Source organism: Thyridium curvatum (assembly GCF_004353045.1).
Source record: "Thyridium curvatum strain D216 chromosome Unknown NODE_2_length_892811_cov_85.036431, whole genome shotgun sequence".
NCBI lineage: Eukaryota > Fungi > Ascomycota > Sordariomycetes > Thyridiales > Thyridiaceae > Thyridium > Thyridium curvatum.
Window position 1 is genome coordinate 775,564 of NW_022156757.1, and position 22,125 is coordinate 797,688.

General features: G+C 55.2%; 8 protein-coding genes across 8 annotated transcripts; 5 read left to right on the forward strand and 3 right to left on the reverse strand.

Moving 5' to 3' along the window:
- Positions 1-4: 4 nt before the first annotated feature.
- E0L32_000635 (uncharacterized protein) lies at positions 5-1,564 on the forward strand (the record flags this gene model as incomplete). Its single annotated transcript, XM_031140979.1, has 1 exon — positions 5-1,564. One exon carries the CDS (start codon positions 5-7, stop codon positions 1,562-1,564), a length of 1,560 nt encoding a protein of 519 aa, XP_030995952.1.
- A 143-nt stretch (positions 1,565-1,707) lies between these two features.
- E0L32_000636 (uncharacterized protein) lies at positions 1,708-3,055 on the reverse strand (the record flags this gene model as incomplete). The annotated part of the gene is made up of 4 exons (XM_031140990.1): positions 1,708-1,872; positions 1,936-2,721; positions 2,782-2,860; positions 2,937-3,055. 4 exons carry the CDS (start codon positions 3,053-3,055, stop codon positions 1,708-1,710), a joined length of 1,149 nt encoding a protein of 382 aa, XP_030995953.1.
- Positions 3,056-3,721: 666 nt separating this feature from the next.
- E0L32_000637 (uncharacterized protein) lies at positions 3,722-5,585 on the forward strand (the record flags this gene model as incomplete). The annotated part of the gene is made up of 9 exons (XM_031141001.1): positions 3,722-3,754; positions 3,839-3,872; positions 3,943-4,037; positions 4,087-4,108; positions 4,184-4,280; positions 4,346-4,357; positions 4,414-4,582; positions 4,644-5,515; positions 5,576-5,585. 9 exons carry the CDS (start codon positions 3,722-3,724, stop codon positions 5,583-5,585), a joined length of 1,344 nt encoding a protein of 447 aa, XP_030995954.1.
- A 680-nt stretch (positions 5,586-6,265) lies between these two features.
- On the reverse strand, positions 6,266-7,222 carry E0L32_000638 (uncharacterized protein; the record flags this gene model as incomplete). Its single annotated transcript, XM_031141013.1, has 1 exon — positions 6,266-7,222. One exon carries the CDS (start codon positions 7,220-7,222, stop codon positions 6,266-6,268), a length of 957 nt encoding a protein of 318 aa, XP_030995955.1.
- A 2,119-nt stretch (positions 7,223-9,341) lies between these two features.
- Positions 9,342-9,833, forward strand: E0L32_000639 (uncharacterized protein; the record flags this gene model as incomplete). The annotated part of the gene is made up of 1 exon (XM_031141024.1): positions 9,342-9,833. One exon carries the CDS (start codon positions 9,342-9,344, stop codon positions 9,831-9,833), a length of 492 nt encoding a protein of 163 aa, XP_030995956.1.
- A 297-nt stretch (positions 9,834-10,130) lies between these two features.
- Positions 10,131-13,573, reverse strand: E0L32_000640 (uncharacterized protein; the record flags this gene model as incomplete). The annotated part of the gene is made up of 5 exons (XM_031141035.1): positions 10,131-12,285; positions 12,353-12,428; positions 12,497-12,730; positions 12,792-13,139; positions 13,228-13,573. 5 exons carry the CDS (start codon positions 13,571-13,573, stop codon positions 10,131-10,133), a joined length of 3,159 nt encoding a protein of 1,052 aa, XP_030995957.1.
- Positions 13,574-14,950: 1,377 nt separating this feature from the next.
- E0L32_000641 (uncharacterized protein) lies at positions 14,951-16,670 on the forward strand (the record flags this gene model as incomplete). Its single annotated transcript, XM_031141046.1, has 3 exons — positions 14,951-15,467; positions 15,546-15,973; positions 16,032-16,670. The coding sequence occupies 3 exons, from the start codon at positions 14,951-14,953 to the stop codon at positions 16,668-16,670; spliced, it is 1,584 nt and encodes a 527-aa protein (XP_030995958.1).
- A 1,676-nt stretch (positions 16,671-18,346) lies between these two features.
- E0L32_000642 (uncharacterized protein) lies at positions 18,347-22,069 on the forward strand (the record flags this gene model as incomplete). The annotated part of the gene is made up of 4 exons (XM_031141057.1): positions 18,347-18,712; positions 18,803-19,499; positions 19,554-21,568; positions 21,626-22,069. The coding sequence occupies 4 exons, from the start codon at positions 18,347-18,349 to the stop codon at positions 22,067-22,069; spliced, it is 3,522 nt and encodes a 1,173-aa protein (XP_030995959.1).
- Positions 22,070-22,125: the final 56 nt, after the last annotated feature.

The following is a 22,125-nucleotide window of genomic DNA, read 5'->3' on the forward strand; positions in this document are numbered from 1 at the left end:
AAACATGAGCCCTTCACCAGAAACGGTGGATGCAATCAAGACTTCACTCGAACCCTACATCAGACCAAGGGACGAGGTCTTGCGCATCCGGCGCATCCTTGCTGCGCAATTGAACGCGTGCCGTGGAACGCGAAACGATGCCGCCCCCCTAGCTTTGAATGACCCAACTTGCAGAGTAACATCCAATATTGAAGCGAGAGGTCTACAGAGAGCATATCTCAAGGCTGTCGATGCCAATGTCAAGGCTCAGAAGGATTATCAAGCGCTTCAAATACAGAACCATCGGACCACATCTCGCCAAACAGAGCGTACGCTCTCCAAGAAGGGGGCGAACTTCTTGGATGAGAAACTAGCCACTGTCAAGCTACAAAAGAAGCAACAACGGTTGCAGGCAATCGATCAGTGTCTCCGCTCTTTAGGCCAGAAGCCAGCTGCGTCTCAGGACTTTCTGGACCCCAAGGAAATATTTCGGGACTCCACGGCTCTGCCGTCGGTACCGAAGGAAGTCGTCGATGGCTTTGCCATCGATGCCGAAGCCGGCCATGCAGACCTCAAAGTTCTTATCAGCCAGCTGGAGAAATCTGTGTTTCGCGCCAAGTTGCTTCTGAAGAAGGAGGAGCAGTTTCTGAAGGATGTTCGAGCAAAAGCTTCAGATTTGCCCTCCAAGATCCCGGACGGAGCCAAGTTGAAAGCGCTGAGCAGCACGCGTGACGAGCTCATATCTTGGATCGAGACAGAGCTTGCGAACGCGCCAACGGACGAACCAGATGAAGCAGACTTGTCACCAGCTAAAATCAAGCAAAACTCGTCAGATCAAGCGCACATTGATGAGCAGCTTGTCAGCATCAAGGAGTCATATGAGGAGTACTTAAAGATACGCAAAATCATCATAGAAGCCACCACTCAGAGACCTCAGCCTGCCATCCTACCGCAGAGGCATTGTTCGGAGTTGACGAACTCGCCAAGTGTTGGTCATACGGTTCCGACAGCACATCTACTCACACCTTATCTTGAGAGGCTTCTGAGCCTGGCTCACCAACAGAAGGGGTATATTGCCCAAAAATCTCATCTTAACGTAACGCTCGCGAAACAGCTCAAAGAGACTTGTCAGACACTGGATCACCTGGCAGACGAGAGTCAGCTTCTGCCCAGCTTCCCTCAACCCTCGGTTGCCAGGAGGCAAGGTCTTGGAGATGGGCTGGCGCCCAGGGAAAATGCTGGGGCATCCAGCCGAGCAAACGCATGGGTATACGCCGCAGACTCAGCCAAGATCGCTACCCTAGAGGTTGTTGCTGAAAAGATTGAAGAGGGACAGCTTGCTTTGGAGGGTTCTATGAAGACTCTTAGCGAGCTGGACCAACTATTGGGAATCGAAGCGAGAGAAGCGCTGGCCATTGAAGCAGAGACGACTGACGATGATATATGGCTGGCTCAGACCAAGACCGACCAGGTCCAGCGAAAACATGTAGATGCACAGTCTGGCAAGACAGGCAACGAGAAGGATGTCTGGTCATCTTTAGAAGGGAATCTTGGCCTCATTGGCCCCGATGATGATGTCGCCTAAATTAACGCTATGAGTAGCCATGGAATAGCATTTTTCTTTTCGTGCCATGATGCCTAACGCCCCATCCATCCCTGCAGACGCCTTGTGCCACACATGCCTTCCCCAGACGAACTGACTACAACTGAAATGCAAGTGTCCATCCATCACCTCTCGGACATGATCGCAGAGATGCGCAAAGCTAGATCGAGAATCGACAGATGCTCGTCTGCACCATCTACCAGACGCTTGTCGACTTCGGAAAAAATCATGACGATCTTATTCTTCTGAACATCAGGGATCGTCTCATCGTACACCAGGGCTTGGTAGAGCTAGTGGGCTGTTAGTAAATCAAGGGGGAGCTGTGGGCGAGCTGTGCGAGAGTGCTTGCCTACCTGGCTCACAACCTGGCCGGCGCTCCATCCATCGGCAACCATATCTTCAACCACTCTGGCAATCGACTGATACGTCTCGCCCGTGCTCGTAGGGCGTATAGCCTTGACCAACGTATCCACTGTCGGATCAGGAATAACACCAGCGATATCTTCGATGATCTTCACAGTGATGGCCTTCTTATCGACCTCCATCTCGTCACCACCATTCCCTTGAGCGGTGGCGCTCGCACCGACTAGTCGGGCCGCACTCTGTAGGAATGTGATGGCCTTTCTCAAATCTCCCTCGCTGCACTTGATCAGAGCTTCAACAGCACCCTCCTCGAGTGGAACGCCTTCCTTCTCTGCAATCTCCTCGAGCCGCTTCTTGGCATTGCCCTGGTCCAAGCTCTTGAAGCGGAACTTGCTGCAACGACTTGCCAGCGGGTCGATGATCCTCGTGACATAGTTGCAAATCAGGCAGAACCGTGTGATTCTGCTGTACGTCTCCATGGTCCTTCGCAAAGCGCTCTGCGCATCTTGCGTCATTGAGTCGGCCTCATCTAAGATGATGATCTTGAAAGGAGGGCATGGGTATTTGTCCTTGTATCCAGGCGCGGGATTTGTGAGTTGCATACGCGCAAAGTCTTTGACCTTCTCGCGCACAATGGAGATACCACGCTCATCGGAAGCGTTCAGCTCGAGGACCCGGGACTTCATGAACTCGGGTCCATACAGCTCCTTCGCCAGCGCGAGGATTGTCGACGTCTTGCCAGTTCCGGGAGGGCCATAGAAGAGCATGTGAGGGAGCTGCACCGGTGGTCAGTCACGGAGTCCGACTGAAGGACAAGCTTCCATCTTTGATCTTACGTTGGAGGCCTGTAGGGTTCGCTGCAAGACTGTGATTGTGTGGTCTTGTGCGGTGACATCGTCGAGGGACTTGGGGCGGCTGTCATCCAGATATGTTAGAACCTTTCTTTTGCTTGGATGTTGCACACGAGGACTCTTGAAGGGATCCCTCCTACTATTTCTCCACCCAAGGTTGCGCTCTGGGGGTCTCGTTGGTCTGCTTCTCCTGCTTGCTGGAGCCCGCGCCATTGGCTGCCGCTTGCTTGCGGGCTTTGAGATCGAAGAAGTTTGACATGCTGGATCTGCCACTGCAAACAGCGATGCCGCGCGTCTGTCAATCGGAGGCTATGTTTTGTGGTTAAACACCTTGTGACGTCGCAGCAGGCGGTTGTCACGATTGGAGACCAAAAATCAATTAACGCGTTGAGACGCGTTTGACCAGAAGCGATGAGGGGTCTAAGCTTGTGCACTACAGCGAGCCGAAGTACTCCCGGCTACTTGAAGTGGGGTATTGATTTATCAAGGCCGACTGTAGCTTGAAGTACCCCTCCGACTTTATCAAACGCCACAAATCACTCTCTCTTCCTTACCCCCTCCACCGTACCCATCCACACGCAGCCTGCAGTGGATTATCCCCAACACCCAAACACCAAGCAGCCGGAGGTGGTTGTCATAAGGTATTTAGCTGCTCCAATCCTTGTAGTGGCGGCCTAATTTCAGCGCAACCCGCTTCCATTCCGCGCGCTAGTCATCAAAAACACCACATTCCGCTCAACTTCCATAGCGGCCTCCCCTCACAATTCCCCCACCACATCCGCAAGACCTAGGCTTTGCGGAACTCACTCTTCGGTTCAGCTTGACAACGTCTACCCACTCAACCTCTTTCCTGACATCTTTGGTCACACATTCCCATGGTTATTGCGCGAGTCCGTAGTGGATTCCCTTCAAGCGCCTGGTAGCCATGGCAGACCAGTCCATCATCCGCATTACCAAGGTTCGTACCTGAGACCGATATCAGGGCGGGGTGCCCAGGCTGCGATACATCAAGATGCTGACTTGGACCCTCTTCCTTCACCAGGAGCTCAGCGAGATTCAGAAGACTACTGATCTCTGTACGATTTCTCCCTACGCTCTATCTTGGAGCTCACTCTTGCCGCTTCTGATTGCTGACTTTTTGTGTAGCTCTCGCTGTCGCTTGCCGCGATGTGGATGTTCGCAACGTGAAAGCGCTCATTATCGGACCGCATGACACCCCATACGAGTTCGGATTCTTCGAGGTAGGCTGCTCGCACATACTCAGAGACGATCAATACTAATCAGGTTCAGTTTGCCGTCAAATTCAACAAGGGTATGCATACCAAAGCAACAACATTGGCAATGTTCCTCTTGGCTGCAGATACTGACAGATAATCCGCGTTTGCAGAATATCCCCGAAAGCACCCCCAAGTAACTGCCACCACCACCAACGGCGGCCGCTGCCGCTTCAACCCCAACATCTATGCCACTGGCAGAGTCTGTCTGTGAGTAACCTGTCATTTCCATCGTCCTCTGGCTAGACCAACCTCGACTGACTCTCCAACGATAGCTCTATTCTAGGGTGCGAGCCTCCTCTTCGAAGCGCACAGCTGTTAGCACGAACTGACACATCGATAGAACATGGCGCGGTGAGCGAGGAGAGGAATGGTCCGCTGCGCAAGGACTGGAGTCGATCCTGCTGTCGATCCAGAGCTTGATGTCTTCCAATCCTTATGAGAACGAACCGGGCTTCGAGGAGGCGAACGAGCCCTCAGACAAGAGAAACCAAAAGGACTATGCTGACAAGGTGAAAAATGGACGACCAGCGAAGGGCGCCAAATTCAATTGACTGACCATTTTCTCTATAGATCCGGCATGAAACTCTACGAATTTCGGTTGTCCAGCGACTGGAGGAGTACCTTCACATGGGTGTCGATGGCGCGGCTTCGCCAAAGCCAGCAACACTCGCGGACTTGGACGATATGGACATGGAAGGCATGGATGACTCCAACATCCCTTTCGAACCCTTCAAGGACCTCTGCAAGCGACGCTTTCTCTGGTACTACGATTCGTATCTGGCAGCTGTCGAGAAAGCGAAGAAGGATGTTAAGGACAACCAGGCTTTCGTTCGAATGCCGTTTGAGGGATCTACTAACTCCATGGACGGAAAGTTCAACTACACGGAGCTGGAGAAGCGTATCCGGAACATCAAGAAGGCGCTTGACGCTGAGACCGCCAGCTGGGCGGTGGAGGGCCTGGAGCTGAAGCGCAAGGATGCAACACTTGCTGTCAACCTACAGCGGCAATTCGAGCAGGTTGTCGAGACCTTCAAGAGGAATGGCGCCCCGCACAACGTTGAACTTGAGGACAACAACCCTTTCATCTGGACGGTGACCTACATTGGAAAACCCATGACGAACCTCGATGGTGGTCTATTCCGCTTCAAGATCTTCCTCAGCCCACACTTCCCCGAGGAGCAACCACGAGTCAAGTTTGAGACGCGCGTATTCCATCACCGCATTGCCGCAGACGGCACTCCGTGCTACTCGGCTAGCCCGTCGCGTCGTGAGGATGTTAAGACTCACATCGACTCGGTCATCGATGCTCTAGAGGAGGAGCATCCCCCTTACGATCCACGTACCCTCGTGAACCCGGAGGCTCATAAGCTGTACTGGGGCTCTCCCGAGGATCGGAAGCTGTACAACAGGCGCCTCCGCCGAACTGTGCAGCAGTCCATGGAGTGAGTTGTCGATGCTATCATTGATCTATCGAGTTACTTGGCTGACCGGACTTTCTCTAGGGATCTCTAGGATGGACTTGACCAGGTCCTGATGGATTTGATGACGTTACGTATTGTGTTAATATCCCCTATTTGTGGACGGCGTTCGGAAAAGGTCAGGGAGGCCGGCATCATCATATCCTTAGTAGCTCAATGTCCGATCATCGGACTATCAGCGTGTATGTTACTTGTTGAGCGAAACTTGTCGATAAGACGAGGATAACCATTAGGCAAATAGCACTCTGTTTATTTCTACGTCATGCCCTATGCCGATATCAATGAAGGGCAGCATTCTCAGAAGGAAGGAGTGACCTTTTCTCCAACCACTTCTTGATCGTGCTAGTGATTGTTGAGCAATTTCCAGAGACAAACGGCACATGTCATGCGAACCAAGATTAACCAATTCATCGATTATCGTAAAATAAGTAGAATTTCCATTCGTAGCCCATCAGAATGCTACCCAAAATGCCGAACTCCTTTGCATGCGATCATTATACCAGTTCCAGGCCGACACTTTGAGCGTCACGCCACAGTAACCCTCTTCTATAGCCGGCGAATTCGTCAAGGCAACGGTACATGTAACGCCATGAGATGGCTTCTCCTGATCTTCCTAGGCCAGCTCTTATAAGTCGAAGCTTCCAGAGCCCTTCACCGATGAGGAAGGCCTAGCCTATCTCACGCCGTGGCTAATGTAGCACGATGCTTTCGTCCCTAACGTTTTGTCCCCTTGGATTTCTTCTCAAGCTTGTCCCGTGAAGGGTTATACGGCGCAGCGATGCCGACGAGCTTCTTCGACTCGGCCTGGGGCTGCTCCCCGCCGCTCTTGAACTCGTACGTGCCGTTGGGGCCGATGACGGCCGGTGCCCCGGGCGTCGGCCGAGACAGCTGCTCGTTGTGCAGCTTGTCCAGCGACTCGCCGACGACGGCGTACTTGGACCAGTTCACGGGCGGCATGCGCACCACATTCTGCGGCTGGGGCAGCTCCCTCCACAGCGCGTCCTTGGCACCGCCGCTTTTCCTGCTGGCGACACCGTCCGTAGCGTCCTGCATCTCCTCATCATCATCATCATCGTCGTCGTCATCATCATCTTGCGCCGGCGCCGAGGGGAAGAGCGCATCCCCCTGCTTATGCACTTTACCCTCTGCCAGGTCCCGCGCAAAACCCTCCGGGTCCGCCATGGCGGCCTCCTTTGCGCGCTGCAGGGCCACGACGTCGGCCTCGGCCTTCCTCTTCTGCAGCTGCAGGATGGTCACGGCGCTGCGCAGCGCGAGCACGTCCGGGTTGGACTCGAGGTCTATCGGGATTGGCCTCGGCGCAGGGATAGCCGTCGCGTCCGAGTCCGGGTGCACCAGGGTGGTGGGCGAGCTGAAGGTAAAGGACTGCCGGCCCTCGGAGAAGTTGGGCAGGTAGTGCGTGCCGGAGCCGGTGGAGGCGCCGTCCAGGTATGCGGGCTTGGTGATGGGGGATATGGGTTCCACCGTGGGCGGAGTTGGCGACGGTGGCCGTTGCGATGCGGTTGTTGAGGTTCCTGCTGGCGCTCTCTGATGCTGCTGTGGCGGCTGAATCTGCGTGATGCGACCGGCCTGTGTGCCGGCGCTGTTACTACTGCTGCTCGATGAGCTGGCACCTGCGGGCTTGGTGCCCGGTGGTATGGTGACGCCGGGCATGGCGGAGTTGTGGTCAGACCTGGTCAGCGAGAGTGTGCATGTGGGTGGTTGTCAAGGCGAAGAAACTACAAGTAGGAGGATGGGCTTCTCGTAATCAGATGCGCTATGGTGCCGAAGCGCAGATTCACGGCGGTTCCAAGGTTGACTGACTTGCATGTGCGGCGCTGGCGGGGTTGCTGCTTTTGGGTGGTCGATCGCCACCCAACAAGGGAAAGTGGAACCCACACGCGCGGAAGGGACCCACTGGCGGAGATTCGTCCCCACGCAACTTGCAGGGAAGCCGCGGAACCTGCCTGGACAGCCTTCAGCTTGGCTAAGAAATTGCTCCTGTGGCTTCTTGAGACTGAAAACCAACCTTGAACTGAAAGCCGTGCTCGCTGGGATGTTGGCTGACGGCAGTCATAGGCAACATCCATGGATATCTTCGAAGAGGCCACCCTGTTGGATGCCTATCGGATGAGTCAAGATCCCTATCATTGGTGAGCAGAACAATGTCCTCCTTCAGTTTGCTAGTTGTGGCCTCGACTCTTCTCCAAGACTCGGTGATCGGCAGTGTCGTGGGTTTGAGACATCCCTGTATGTATCAAGACCGTCTTGTCAGTCGCATCTATGGATCTCTTTCTTCAAGGACAAGATTGCAAGATAACTACTCGCACTATCAAGATATGCCCGCAGAGAAACCGAGCCTGGTAGGACCAAAGTCGAGATCCGTTATGGTCCATCCGGCCGCTTCTGCTTAAAGGCGAGTTTGCAAACCAGTTTGTGGCAGCAAAATGACCGTTGGCCAGCTCAGCTCCTCGCCAACAACAACGCTATGAGAAAGCCACAGCAGGCGGCGCGGTGACACATATCCTCCCTGTGCTTGCCTGCGTTTCACAACTTCTCGTCTCGTCTGTCACCATGCCCTACTCGCATGCATGCTCAACTGCATCCAGCCAACCGAAGTCCTCATCCTAAATTGTGTCTAGTACGAAAGATCGGCAGTGGAATCGTTGGAAGCGACGCGCCGTTAACTGCAAGGGATGTTATTGCCAGCAAACGTCTCGCTAATACGGTGTCTAGCGCCGCGCCAAGTCCTTTTGCCATTCTCGAGTTGGAGGCAATATTGGAATGACGCACTGTCATACCTACCTCCCCATCCGTCGACACAAACTTCAGGTCGCCGGCGTGACAAAAGCGCAGCCGAGAGCAAGAATGGGGTCGAGCTGAAGGAATAGGCGTGCAACAGTGCACAGCCGAATCCATGCGGGCAAGCAACGATGGGAAGAACCTGTGGAAAATTGTGCTACAACCAAGATGATAATGTGTGCCAAGTGCACACAACTCTTGACGAGCTGATGCAGTAGCGCCAACCATTCCGCCACTACTGAGTTCCCATTATCATCATTGGGGACACATGTGTTCAGAGATGATGGCGGGAGATGGACACCATCTTGCTGCCTTTCCCCACTCTCACGCAAACTACACATCGACTATCAGCTCTCACATTACTCCTGCTCGCGACGTTGCGCTCCAACGACTCAGCCGAGATCCGACCAATAACTCTTCCCCAGCTGCACCAAGAGCAGAAGAGGTGGGTGAATATCACACACTCCCTCTCCACGCGAGGCACCTTAGCCAGCCACCAGCGGTTGGTCCGAGCCTGTAGCTTGTTCCTAGACATATGCGTGATGGTTGGACTTGTACCAAGATGTGTAGTAGGAATGCTCGGTCACAGTCCACCACATAGTTTACCACGCTTTATTATCTCCGGCACTTGTGGCAACTGCATTCCCCGTGACCTCCTCAACCTCCTCTACTTTTTGTAGAATATCTCACCGTGGACTTCAGAGTTATCTGTTCTGCGTTTGCATAGCAAGTATCGTCCTCATCAGATGCCTCTTGCGAGAAATATCAGTGGCTTCTCTCTTGTTGAACCCGCTGTGATGTCTACTATATGACCATCGGCCTCTAAACGAGCGGCGCTACAGTCAGCTTCGGCCGCCCTCAGGCAATACATTAGTCACCAGGTCGGCCCCAAAGAAGATATCGGAAGACGACTTTCAGCATCAAAGGGCTGACTGCCTTGGACCCGAGCAAAAGAACGCGACTGCCTAGAGAGGCACAACAGAGCGGCGTGATGACTTCTTTCCGCCGCCGCTCAGTTCGATCCAACTCGAGCTCAGACACCTGTCGGAGCTCAACCAGTGAATCCTCGAGCTCGGCTGCATCACAGAACCAGTCTCTGTCAAAGCGGAAAGAATCAAAGTCACGGTTTTTGTCCTCCTTCAAGGACTGGATGTCCACAAGCGAGCCGTCAACGCAGGCTCTTAAGCAGCACAAGCTGGATACATATAGAAAGGCCGGCGTCGCCCTGGACGACCCCCAGGCCAACGCCAAGCTGCACATACCCCTCTGCCGCATACCAGAGGAAGCCATCAAACCGTGCGGCCGCGGTGTCGAGCCGGAGGAGGCCATCGTGCGCCGCATGGCGGAGAAGCGCAAGGCCCGGAACTCGTGTTCCGGATCGCGCAGCTCGGGTTCCTACTCGTCGCATTCGTCTCGTGGGATAAGCAGCAAGGTGGCGCCCTTTGATTTCGACCGGCCTGACCCGTTCGGTCCTTCGAGATAGGGATCCACGGGATATGAAGGAGGCCATGCGAGGGAGAAATTTGGCAGGAATGGCTGTGTTCTATCTACCACATCACGGAGTTATGAGAGCCGTGAACAGAGCGATTGTATAAGGCGAGATCATGTCACACATTTCACGCTTGGCGGGTTGTTGGCTGGCACCGAAACCTCTTTGTCACAGTCACAATCACAGAGCGCAAATCAGAACATCTAGACGTCTAAAATAGCAAGTCCAAAACTTGTTCCCTTCAAATATACAAAAATGTCTTACGCCTTCCGTGATCCCAGGATTGGACGGCTAGAACCCCCATTGCCGGCACCAATTCTTCATAAGTTCCGGTGTAATAGCCTGCAGACCCCTTGCTGTCTCGCTGTGTCTCTTGGTCCTCTCCATGTCCAGCAGCACCTGCTTCACCTTATCCTCAGTGGCCTTCTGCTGCGCCTCGTACATGTCCAGCAACTTGACTCCAGGGTTCTTGTTGGCGTCCTTCGTCCCAGCCGCGCTCTCCCGCAGCATGCTCACCCACTCCTCAAAGGTGACTAGATTCGCGATTCGCGCCCCATATGCCTCTTTCACGGCATCTGCCAATTTGTCCCACGTCGTCAGGGAGGGGTTGCCGCAGTGGAAGTAGCCATCGATAGACTCCGTCGTGCCCTGCAGGGCAATATCCAGCACGAGGCCAGCGACATCCTCGATGGGGACCCAGTCCACGGTGGACAGGCGTCCCAGGTCCCGCGGCAAGACGCCCAGATACAGCGACGAGGCCACGATGGTCGGGAGCCACTCCTGCCGGTTCCACGCGCCCGCCGCGGCCCGGGGCCCCGCGATCTGCCCGACGCGGATGCTGGCCGTCGGCACGCCAGAGACCCGCGCCGCCTCGTCCAGGATCAGGCTGGAGACGTGCTTGGACTGGCCGTAGCCCATGGCCGCGAGGCCGCACTCGGGGATCGGCACCTCGGGCACGAGCCCGTCCTTGACGTGCGTCCAGGCGTCGACGGTGCTGATGCTCGAGATGAAGACGACGGGCGCCCGGCGCGGCGACCGGGCGCTCAGGTCCACGAGGTGCCGCACGCCGCGGATGTGCGGCTCGAAAGACGACAGGGCGATGTTGAAGTTGACGGGCCAGGCGTTGTGGATGACGCGGTCGATGCCGTCGGCGACGATGCGGGCGTAGACGTGCTCCTCGAGGCCGAGGACGGGGAGGGACAGGTCCGCGCGCAGGAACTCGCACTTGGCGAAGTCGGCGGTGAGTCCCCGCTCCGAGCACGCCGCCGCCTGCCGCTGGCGGCCGTCGGCGGAGCGGTTGAGGCAGATGACCTTGCTGACGCTGGGGTTCGAGACGAGCGAGTGCAGGAGGTACGAGCCCAGGGCGCCGGTGCTGCCGGTCAGGAGGACCGTCTGGCCCTCGCTCCTGGGCCCGGACTTGGACCTGATGGTCTCGGCCGGGGGCAGGTTCTGGGTGTATTTCTCCACCATGTCCCGCATCTCCTGTTCCTGCGCGGCTGCGTCGCCGTCGGCATTGGGTTCCGTCGACTGCACCAGCTTGAAGAGGTAGGCCGCGAGGCGGCTGTAGTTGGGATTGGAGTAGATGACGCGAGGCGGCAGGAAGCCCTCGAGATCTGCACCTGCAGCTTTCAAGCCAGCAGAGAGCAAGCGGCATGCCGTAATGACTTGCAGGGAGTCCATTCCGGCCGTGAAGAAATCTGTCTCGGGACTTAGTTTTGGGAGATCGAACCTTGTGGTGAACAGTTGCTCCGTGGATTTCAGCAGCAAGTCTTCCGAGCTGATATCTAGTTCCGGGGCGTCGCCTTCCTGTCTGTGAGCGACAGTCTCGTAGAGTCGATCTATCTCCTCCTGGTACAATGCAACCGCCATCGGCCTCTGGATGGTGCCCTTTCCGGCACGGGGAAATGGCTTGTCAGGGTGGGCCAACATGACCATGTCTTGCTGGATGCGGCCGTGGGCAACCGTATCTCGGTTGGCCTCTTGGATGAGCGGCCAGACGCTTTGTATCAAGGCATGCTCTTCGGCCTCGTCTTGTGGGGGGTTCACAGGCTCGATAATGAGGGCCGGCTCCAGGCGGTTCGTTCCAACCACCAGCGTGCCCTTTATTTGCGGATGCGACAGAATATGCGCCTCCATCGACGTGGGATTGAGCTTTTCGCCGTTGGAAAACACGATGATGCTGTCGGCTCGCCCATAGTAAATCCAATGGTCTGGAAGTTCAGGATGTGGCCGGTACAAATCCTGGGTGTCGAATTCGTCCTGGTCCTCGAACGTCCAGAATATTCCTTGTAGGCCGGGCTCCTTGTTTTGTCGCACGTAGACGTGCCGGTAGATTTCTTCATCGCCGTCCAGCTTCCGGAACTCGTTGCCACCAAAGGGGTTGTCGAAGATGAAGTATTGCCAGAGCGCAGTATTGGCCTGGAAGTAGAATGGGGAGGGTCCAGCCCTGTTGAGCATTTTGAGTCAGAATTGTATTTAAGAGTATCAGAAATACGATCATTAAAGGGACATACTCGGTGGAAGACGTGAGATTGCACAGCTGGACCTTGTTTTCTACCAGACGTGCTCCGCCCTGTGGCGTTAATGAACCTACAGGATAGTTAATACATAGAGCCTGAAGGGATAGGGAAAGAGCAAGAAAAGGTAATAAAACTCACCTCCACCCCATGCAACAAACTTGAGTTCCTTGAAAGCCTCGAGATACTCCGGAACTGAAGACATGTCATCTACAATCGAGGGTGGCAGAAACACAGCATCGACGCCGGAGTGCTTGATGCACTGGTACATCAAATCTGTAGAGATCGGCCTGGAACCTATACCCAGTGAGACATGCTCGTAAAATGTGCTGAAGAAGCACGAGACAAAGAGGCCAGAGATATGGAAGAATGGCACTGTATTCAAGGGGGGTCAGTCTCGACCTTCGTGTGTGTGGTCAAAACGGGCACAACTCACTCGGAACCAGCAGTCTATTCGCTCGTTTCGCCATCTCGGCGACCCACGGCAAAGTCCCATACTTAGTAGGTAAGGTCCGAAATCCGTCTGCAACGGCCATGAGACCATTTCTGAGCACAATGGGCTTGGGGAAGCCGGAAGAACCGCTGGTGTGGAGAACCACCAACGGTTCCCACTGCGCCTGCGCAAAGTCCTTTTCGTAAGGGGTGTGAGGTACGTCGACCGACTCATTCAACAGCAGCTCTTTCTCTTCTGGCAAGACAAAAACCTTCATTGCCCGTTGTTGAGCCCACGATTGGACAGCCGGTTCAAACTCGGCCGAGGAAGCCACAACATGGCAGTCAGTGGCTTGGAACAAACGTAGCTGTCCCTCAACAGAGTTGCGAGGAGACACGAATAGTGCCTGTGGCGTCAAAGTCAGCATTCTTGCTATGACCTTTGAATGGGGGAAACGATGTACGAAAGAGACGTGCCTTGTAACCAGCCTTCACGGCGCCAAACATAAACGCGAGGTATCGGGAGTCATTAAGACCGAGGTAAGCAATGGTCGGAAACTCTCCGGGGACACCCCTTCCTGCGGCCTCGACGATGAGGTGCTCGCAGCGATCAATGGCCCTAGATGCCTGCCGATAGGTGATCTTTTGCCATCCATCGGCAGGCTCTGCGGAACGCGGGATCGACAGCCATTCACGCTCTGGCTCTTTCTGGGCTCGCTCTTCGATGATACGAAGGGGCAATCTTCGCCCATACCTGGGAGGACTGTCGTCGATGTGGCCGTTCATGGTGACACCTGCTCAATGGGCAGACACGCAAGATCTGAACACTTTGAAAGGTAACCACATTCATTCGAGTTGAGGGGTCGTCATTGTCTATTTAAACATCATTGCTGTAAGCAGAACAGCATGCCCGAGGTCTTCTCGGGCTAGCCGATGGAGGCCGGGATTCATGGCCACGGCTGAGGAGAGCTCTGAGGCCGTGAAGCGCGTCAGCTCTGTCCCTTTTGAAAGGACCGTTCCAATCGAGGTTCATCAGCTATGCTGCTTCCAGTTCGGACTGACAATCATGGCCAAATTAGGCGTCTGACAGGAAAGCTGGGGCCCCACCGGTGCCTCCGTGCCGGGCTGCAAGGGGTCTCCGCAAAGGCGCTACAAAAGGACAATGCCTCTCCAGCTCTCAGCCTAGACGCCATAACTTTCCGTTTTCGGTTGAGGGTCCAGCACGCATGAGAACTTTGTGTGTGCTTGAAAGGTAAAGTTTCCCCTAGTTGACGGCCGGAACAACAGGCATTGCCTTCTTTGGTAAAACGGCCCCTGCAAAAGTACCACCCGTTCCAGATTCTTGCTAAGAAAGACATCCCGTATTTTGGGGGTGATGTCTGTTGGTCGGAGAAGATATAAAAAGGAGGGAGGAGGGAGGAGGGATCAGATCAGATTAGATCTTGGTAGTCGGCATCAGCAGGACATCCGGAAGTCTAAGTGAGTAGGCAAGAAGGAGCCGGGGGACAAGAGCAGTCCCGGACGTGTGGAGGCGGGGAACCGCCGTGTACTCCAGCAAGCGCGGATCCCGGCCGGGCCGGGCCAAACCACGGGACCGGGTGTTAAGACAAACAAGAGATCTCACAACTGATTGCTGCCGGTGATGTTTCTGCACAAAACCCCAGAAAGAAAGAAATCAAGATCCATCGCCCATAGTGCCGGCACGTGCCTTGTCTGAGCATCGAGGATCTCGCTGTCGTGTACCAAGAGCAGCCAATCACAGGCTTCTCCACCGTGCGCCCGCACGCCATCTTTCGATCACCAGGCCTACATAACGTCATCGATAGCGAAGCTCGACGGCTCGAGCTGTCTGGACGAGTCAAATCCACAGCTTTTCCCACAGCTGGACCCTTTGTCGGAGGAAATGCCCCTAAAACACGATACCATTCTTGGCATCTGTGTTGGGTGGCTTTTTGGATCGGGATCTAGAGTCATGTACGACTAATAAATAGTTCAATAGGGACCATATTCACTAAATAAGGTATGATTTCATTGCCTGTCTCTCTCACTATCGTGACAAGCTTCATCACTTGGATCCTACATCTCTCTCCTTCTACCCCAGCGATTTCAATTCACCAACACACTCTGAAGAGTCGAACCATACTCTCCGATAAGTCCAAGGCAATGAAGAAATTCTTTGGAGCCCGCCAGGACGACAACGGCGGTGGCTCTGCCGGTGCGCAAGGCCCCGACAATGCCGAGAGCTACGACGACCGCCCTCCACCCCCGGACGAGCACACGCGCCTGCTCCCGAACCGCCTCGACAGCGATGTACCCCCCTATTTGAGCCCAGACGACCCGGCTGTCTCGCCATACAACTTGTGGACAGTGCGGCTCGCGAGATACTTTACAATTCTACTCACGGCCCTCACTTTTCTGTGGTGGATCCTGATCCTGGTATCGCTCTTTGTGACACCACCCGGACTGCACTCCCGCGGGTCGGGCTTCTATGCCTTTAGCTATGCCAGCGTGGCCATGACTACCTTGGTCGTGAGCCTGTTGTTCTTTGCGGCACCCTCCAGGTTGTCCAGGATTCTCGCAGCCATCAGCGCCGGTCTCTTACTGCTGAACATGATTATTATGCTCGCTGTGGAGAAGACAAGACACGAAGAAGCCTGGGTTGGTATCGCTAGTGTAGTGTGTAGGTTACCACTCCCTCTTCCATGCCTGCTCTGCAAACAAACAAACAAACAAAATCCCTGACACGTTGGAACCGCAGGGGCGCTTGTCATGTCCATCTGGACCATCGTCGCAGACCGCATTGTGCAATGGGGCAAGACAGAGGAGGAGGAGAGACTTACGGGACGGCCAGAGTCTCGGCGGACTCTGCTCGAGTGGAGTGAAGTGGCCGTGTCGAGCATTGCTCTGCTTATTCTCTGTATTGTCTCTGTTCTTCTCACATGCACGCTTATCATACGAGCTTTGGACGCCGGACTGGCGCCGCCTGGGCAGCTGTACTGGGTCGACGCCGACAAGTACCAGATCCACGTATACTGCCATGGTAACCGCAGCCACGATGAGCCTACTGTGCTGTTTGAGGGTGGCGAGGATGCGGTCGAGCGTGGGTTGTGGAAGTTTGCCGAAGATGCAGTGAACAACGGCTCTATCAGCAGATACTGCTTTGCTGACCGACCGGGGATGGCCTGGGTGAGTGACGATCGGATACCATCTACTTCCCCATGGCTTTTACTAACAGGTCTCCCAGAGCGACACTGCTCCATCTCCCTTTTCAGCAGGCCAAGCCACCGAAGCCCTGAGCGAGGCGCTGGCGCGCGCTGGCGAGGACGGTCCGTGGGTGCTGGCAAGTGCCGGTGTCGGCTCTCTCTACTCGCGGATCTTCTCGTCCAGGCACGGTAAAGAAATCAAGGGCATCCTGATGGTCGATCCCCTCCACGAGGACCTGCTGCATCGCATTGGCAAGCCCGGACGTGGGTTTCTCCTTTGGTTGCGGGGTGTCCTCTCCCCTCTCGGCCTAGACCGGATTCCGGGAGCCTTGCTGAGAGGCAGAACCAAGGAGGACCGCGTGTGGGGGAGAGCGGCGTACCAGAACGGCAAGACCATATTTGCAAAGCTGCAGGAGAGCCTCGTGGCTGAGTCGCTCACCAAGAGAGATGTTGTCGCTAGCAGGGCCATACAGTTGCCCGATACGCCGGTGACAGTCATTACTTCCGGCATCGAGATGCGGCGGGACAGCGAGTGGGAGAGTAAACAACGCGATCTCACTCACTTGACCCAGAATCTCGTGGATTGGGACATCGTTGCCAAGGCGCCGCACCAGGTCTGGAGGACGCTGGAGGGTCGGGAAATGATTGAGAGGCGACTCAAAAAACTGGTCCGTGGTTGAGGCACCGGGACGGACTCGGGCAATGGGATGGGTTGGGAGAGGTTGTTCGGATTGTTTTCTATAGCATGGCAGACTGCATGAGCAATATTGAGCACACAGCGGAGGACTAGATAGGTCAGAAGAGCGTAGGTATTGTAATGTAATCATAATTGTAATTGGACTTGATGACTGCTGATTCAGCCTATCGCTGGCGATCAATCAAGATGAAGGACTGTGTCTGTTGTTTCGCCAAGCTTAAAACCACCTCGAAGTGATGCACATCCCCTGAAGCCGACCACTAAGGCCAAAGCAGACTAGCGCAACAGCTTCTCCCTCGAGTCTTGAGTGAGAGCACGGATAGAGATAACCCACGACCTCAACTTCTCCCTGCAAGAGGTAACGCAAGAACAAGAATCTGACCTGGTAGCAGTGTAGCACGGGGTTAGGTGCTTTGAGCGGTTGGCTTCATTGTTGATATGGCTATATGGACGGATCAAATGCAGGGTTGAGAGCATTTGACAGCTTTCCCATTATTGCTACCTAGGTAACTATTTAGCGGTAGACCCGCCTCTCGTCATTACTTGGTGCGAGGACCTGCCAGTCAGTGTCCGAGTCTCGGTCTGCCGTTCAAACAATCCAATTCACCCATTCCCGCTCGGAAAACGCGTCTCAGAATGGGTGTCTGCATCCGTACATACAAGCAGCTTATCGTAGCTACGGCAGAGCCGTTGCTGAGGGAGCTTCCATCACGCATAAAGTAGGTACCTACAAGCAGGCAGCTTGTTGCAGAGTCGCTCGACTGTACTTAAAGTTACTGTACTTCCAGTCTGAAAGTCGGGCGTCTTCTTCATCAATCAACCACCTAGCTGTATTGCAGTGCGGTGCAGTGGAGGAGTGTTCCTTGTTTGTGCACCGCACCGCCGCACTCACAACGCATCCATTGGAAATTGCACTCCGCTGCGGCGGGGAACTCGTCGATCGTTGCTGTCTGACCAACACCACCCTCTCTCTCCAGGGCTGCCTTTGACACACACTCCCTCCAGTCCCAGTCCAGTGCCTCCCTAATACCAAGCCTCCATACCAAATAGTCCAACCTCGACCCTCTCTTTTTTCCTGCAAGCCTTCCACCCTTCTCCCTCTCCAACGGTCAGCACTTTTACGTACGGCTGCTGTCCCTTTTTGTCTTGTTTCTTTTCTCGGAACTGCAGACGACCAAAAAGAGACAGATCCCCCCCCCCCCCACCCGCGACCGTTTATTTTTTACCGCCTGTGGCCACTGTCAAGCCAAAGCAGGCACGGTTGGCCAGATCCGACGCCCACTCACTCGCGCATCCCCGCCCTCCCCTTGCTAAACCTGATACGGCCAATCTCTCTCAGCCCAAGCCTCAAGCCAACCGCCCACGATCCATCTACCCAACTTTGGCGGTCACGCGAATCCACTTGTCGCTCTCCGCATCTTCAACACCACTCCTCGAGCCTTCCGATTCACACGGTCTCGTCCTCTGTCGATTGCCGAGCACCCCTGGCCCTCGATTTTATGTGCACGGCAGGCCTCAAGAAACCCCGAGTTCGCGCTCGACCCGATCGAGATCGACTGCATTCCATGCCGCTGTGGAATTGACAGCAGAGATAGCTCAGCCGCCCGCCCTCTCTCGGTCCACCCTGTCCTCACTGGAGCTCGATAGCAGGTCGCCGCGATGGGGCCTGGCTACGATGGAGCTCCTTTTGGAGACCCTGTCCATGGTCGCCCATCTGGAGAAGACCTGAACCCTCAGATGGACCGGGACCTGGGGAACAGAAGCCCGGGTCTGCCACGGCCCAACGGTGGAGGATACGGAGGCATGCCTGGCAACAGGCCGCCTGCGTCGCCAGCTTTGAGTATGGACGGTCGAGACCGCGATGCCGACCTGAGACGGAGCGAAGAACGAAATCGATCTCGCCAGAGGGCCCCGCGAACAGCCAGCGGCCAGCTCCGAACCTGCAAGAAATGTGGCGAACCCTTGACGGGACAGTTCGTTCGTGCACTTGACGGCACGTTCCATTTGGACTGCTTTCGATGTCGGGTAGGTACTTTGTCGTGCGGCGGATCTTCTCTGCTACCCCAGGCATCTGTTGGAGCAGCCCGCGCTAACGTGCAACGCTCTCTCCTCTAGGACTGTGGCCAAATCGTAGCATCAAAGTTCTTCCCTGCGGATGACGAGAACGGCGAGGGGCAGTATCCCCTCTGCGAAACCGACTATTTCCGGCGCCTGGGACTGCTCTGCTACCAGTGTGGCGGAGCCCTGCGAGGGTCTTATATCACAGCTCTCGAGCGCAAGTATCACGTTGACCACTTCACCTGCTCCCTCTGTCCCACCGTCTTTGGCGCTCAGGACAGCTATTACGAACACGACGGCAATGTCTACTGCCACTACCACTACTCCACTCAGTTCGCGCAGCGCTGCAACGGCTGCCAAACGGCAATCTTAAAGCAGTTCGTTGAGATTTTCCGCAACGGTCAGAATCAACACTGGCATCCCGAATGCTACATGATACACAAATTCTGGAACGTCCGCTTAACACAGCCAGACGAAACTCCGAAGCGGTCCATCGAGCAGGACGATGAGCAGGGACGGGATAATGTGCGTCTGGAAGAGGAGAGAATGGAAGAGAAGGTCTACCGGATATGGAGTGTGCTCTCTACATTTGAGGAGTCGTCCGCAGCCTGCATTTCTGATATGCTCCTGCACGTCAGCAATGGATCGTATATCGATGGAGTAATGGTCGCACAAAGGTTCATCTGGCATGTCGACATTCTCTTTCGCAGCGCCGATAGACTGGATGCTACCATGGCCCAGCTAGACATGAAAGGTGAGAGTTTTGAAATGAGAGCTCGCTTGGACATTCACTGAACATCTCTTCTAGGCCTCTCATATAGCCGCGAGGCAAAGCTTCTTTGCAAGAAAATCGTCGCTTTCTTTTCGCTCCTGTCTAAGACACAGGACAATGGTTCCCGCAAGCTCGGGGTGACACAAGAACTGCTGTCTTTGGTCACCGGACTTGCACATTACCTCAAACTCCTCATCCGGATCTGTCTGCAGGGAGCTCTGCGGATCGAGAAGGAGCGCAATACTTCCGAGGGTCTCTATCAGTTCCTCGATAATCTCGGTGATCTTGAAACCCTCAAGAACGACAATGGCCAGTTCCCGACTGGCATGTCTCGCCTTTCGGCCAACGATTCGGACCAATGCACGCTCTGTCGCAAGCCGATTGAGGACAGCTGTGCTAAGAACGGGGATAGGAGGTGGCATCTGTCTTGCTTGGGTTGTGCACGTTGCGGGAAAGATTTGAGCCAAAATGTTCAAGATGCCCGGCTGAACACATACGATCTAAAGGTGCTTTGCAACAGCTGCCAGCCCTACAGCCCCGACAATGCCCCGCCTTTCGAACGCATCACGAAACTTCAACAGTATGTCTTCCTGCTCAGGGTAGCACTGGCGAGGCTTCTTGAGATTCTCCGCAACAGCGGCATGCTGCCTCTCGCGTCTGACGACCCGAACTTTAATGTTAATGATGCTACCGACGGCCAACGAGGCCTGGGAGATGCGCCGCACCTTACGAGCGAGGCTCGATCCAAGTCCTATGCAGGGGAGAAGGATCATCATCGTGAATCATCTTATGAGAGCACTTTGAACGATGTGCGGAGACTTCGAAGTACACGCTTGGACAAGCACCTGTCATCCAGCTTTAGGAAAGCTAGGACCTCACGAATCATGGATGGACCAGAGGGCTCGACCGCACGACCTGGTTCCGCTGGTGGCGATGGTACGGGCCTCAACAAACCCGGCATGCAGATCGTGGAAGACCGGGGGCCAAACGACGAGGGGACCACGGATATGATGTTTGGTAACGAGAATGCGTTGACTCTGGATGATATCCCACGCATTGTGGCTGCAGAGCAGGCACGGGAGAAGCGACCAGCTGCGCGCCAAGAGCTCTTCCGGTCTCCTGCGACGGAGCCTTATGTGGGCCCGACTGCAGACAAGTCGTACGCCCCGAGAGACATGGACCCTCGCATGGTTGGGGAACCGTCACCTCAGAGAGGCGGGCGCAAGTACTTCTCTGAGCTGTCCGGCTTGGAGTACTTCATTGTTCGCCATCTATCAGTCCTGACGATGCAGCCTACGATCGAATCGGAGTTCTCTCTGGAGGAGCTTCTCAGCTTCATCGAATCGCGCAAACCCGTTACGTTCTGGAACAAGTTCGGCAAAGCCTTCAAGAATGATGGGAAGAAGGGCACAAAGAAGAAAGGCATCTTCGGGGTTCCCCTGGAGATCATTATTGAGCGGGATGGTGCGGACTCTACGGATGGTGTCGGACCAGGCACCCTACGCATCCCGGCCATCATCGATGATGTGGTCGCTACGATGCGCGGCATGGACCTGTCTGTCGAAGGTGTATTCCGAAAGAACGGTAACATCAAGAAGCTGACGGAGCTTTGCGAGAAGATAGACCGGGAGGGCATGGAGAATGTCAACCTGGGCACCCAAAACGTTGTTCAAGTGGCAGCCTTGCTCAAACGCTACCTGCGCGACCTACCGGATCCCCTGATGACACACAAGCTCTACCGACTCTGGATAGCGGCCGCTAAGATCCAGGACGAGGAGAAGAGGCGGCAGACGCTCCACCTGACATGCTGTCTCCTGCCGAAGTGTCATCGCGACTGCCTGGAGATCCTGTTCTGCTTCCTGAAATGGGCTGGCTCCTTCCACCAGGTCGACGACGAAGCCGGTTCCAAGATGGACATCAAGAATCTGGCGACGGTGATTGCGCCCAACATCCTTTACCAGGCTACCAAGACCGTAGCACTGGATTCTGACCCGATGTTTGCGATTGTGGCTGTTGAGACACTGATAAACCATATCGAGGAGATGTGCCTGGTAAGTGTGACAGATCCCCTTTATAACAACCACTATGGTGACTAACGGGCGGTTTAGGTTCCTGATGACCTCGTCGATGTCCTGAATGACCCCACGCTCTTCAGCAATAATGGTGAGATCACGACCAAGGAAATCCTCAAGCGCTTCGGTGACCGATCCGCGAACGGAGGACGGTCGTACGGCGATGTAGCCGAAATCGTCAACAGACATGATCAGGCAAGCCGTCCCCACGCTAGGAGAGTGGAAACGGACCCGTCGGTCTGGCAAGACGAGCGCACTGTCCGGACGGTGCAGGAGCCACCCGCGCCATATGCGCAACAAGGCCCGGGAACCCCGCCTCCTAGATGGAGGAACCCGGATGAAGGCCAGCACTCGCCATATCAGCAGGATTACGAGATGACGGGCCAGCCGCCGAACGGGCCTCCTGACGGGAACCAGAGACGAGAGTGGAGGAATTCTGGTTGGGGCAGGCAAGGTTCCGTCGGCGTCGGTGGGACTTGAAATCGATCTCTCGATGTGTGCAACGGTGTGCATGCCATTGGGAGGGTCGAGATGCA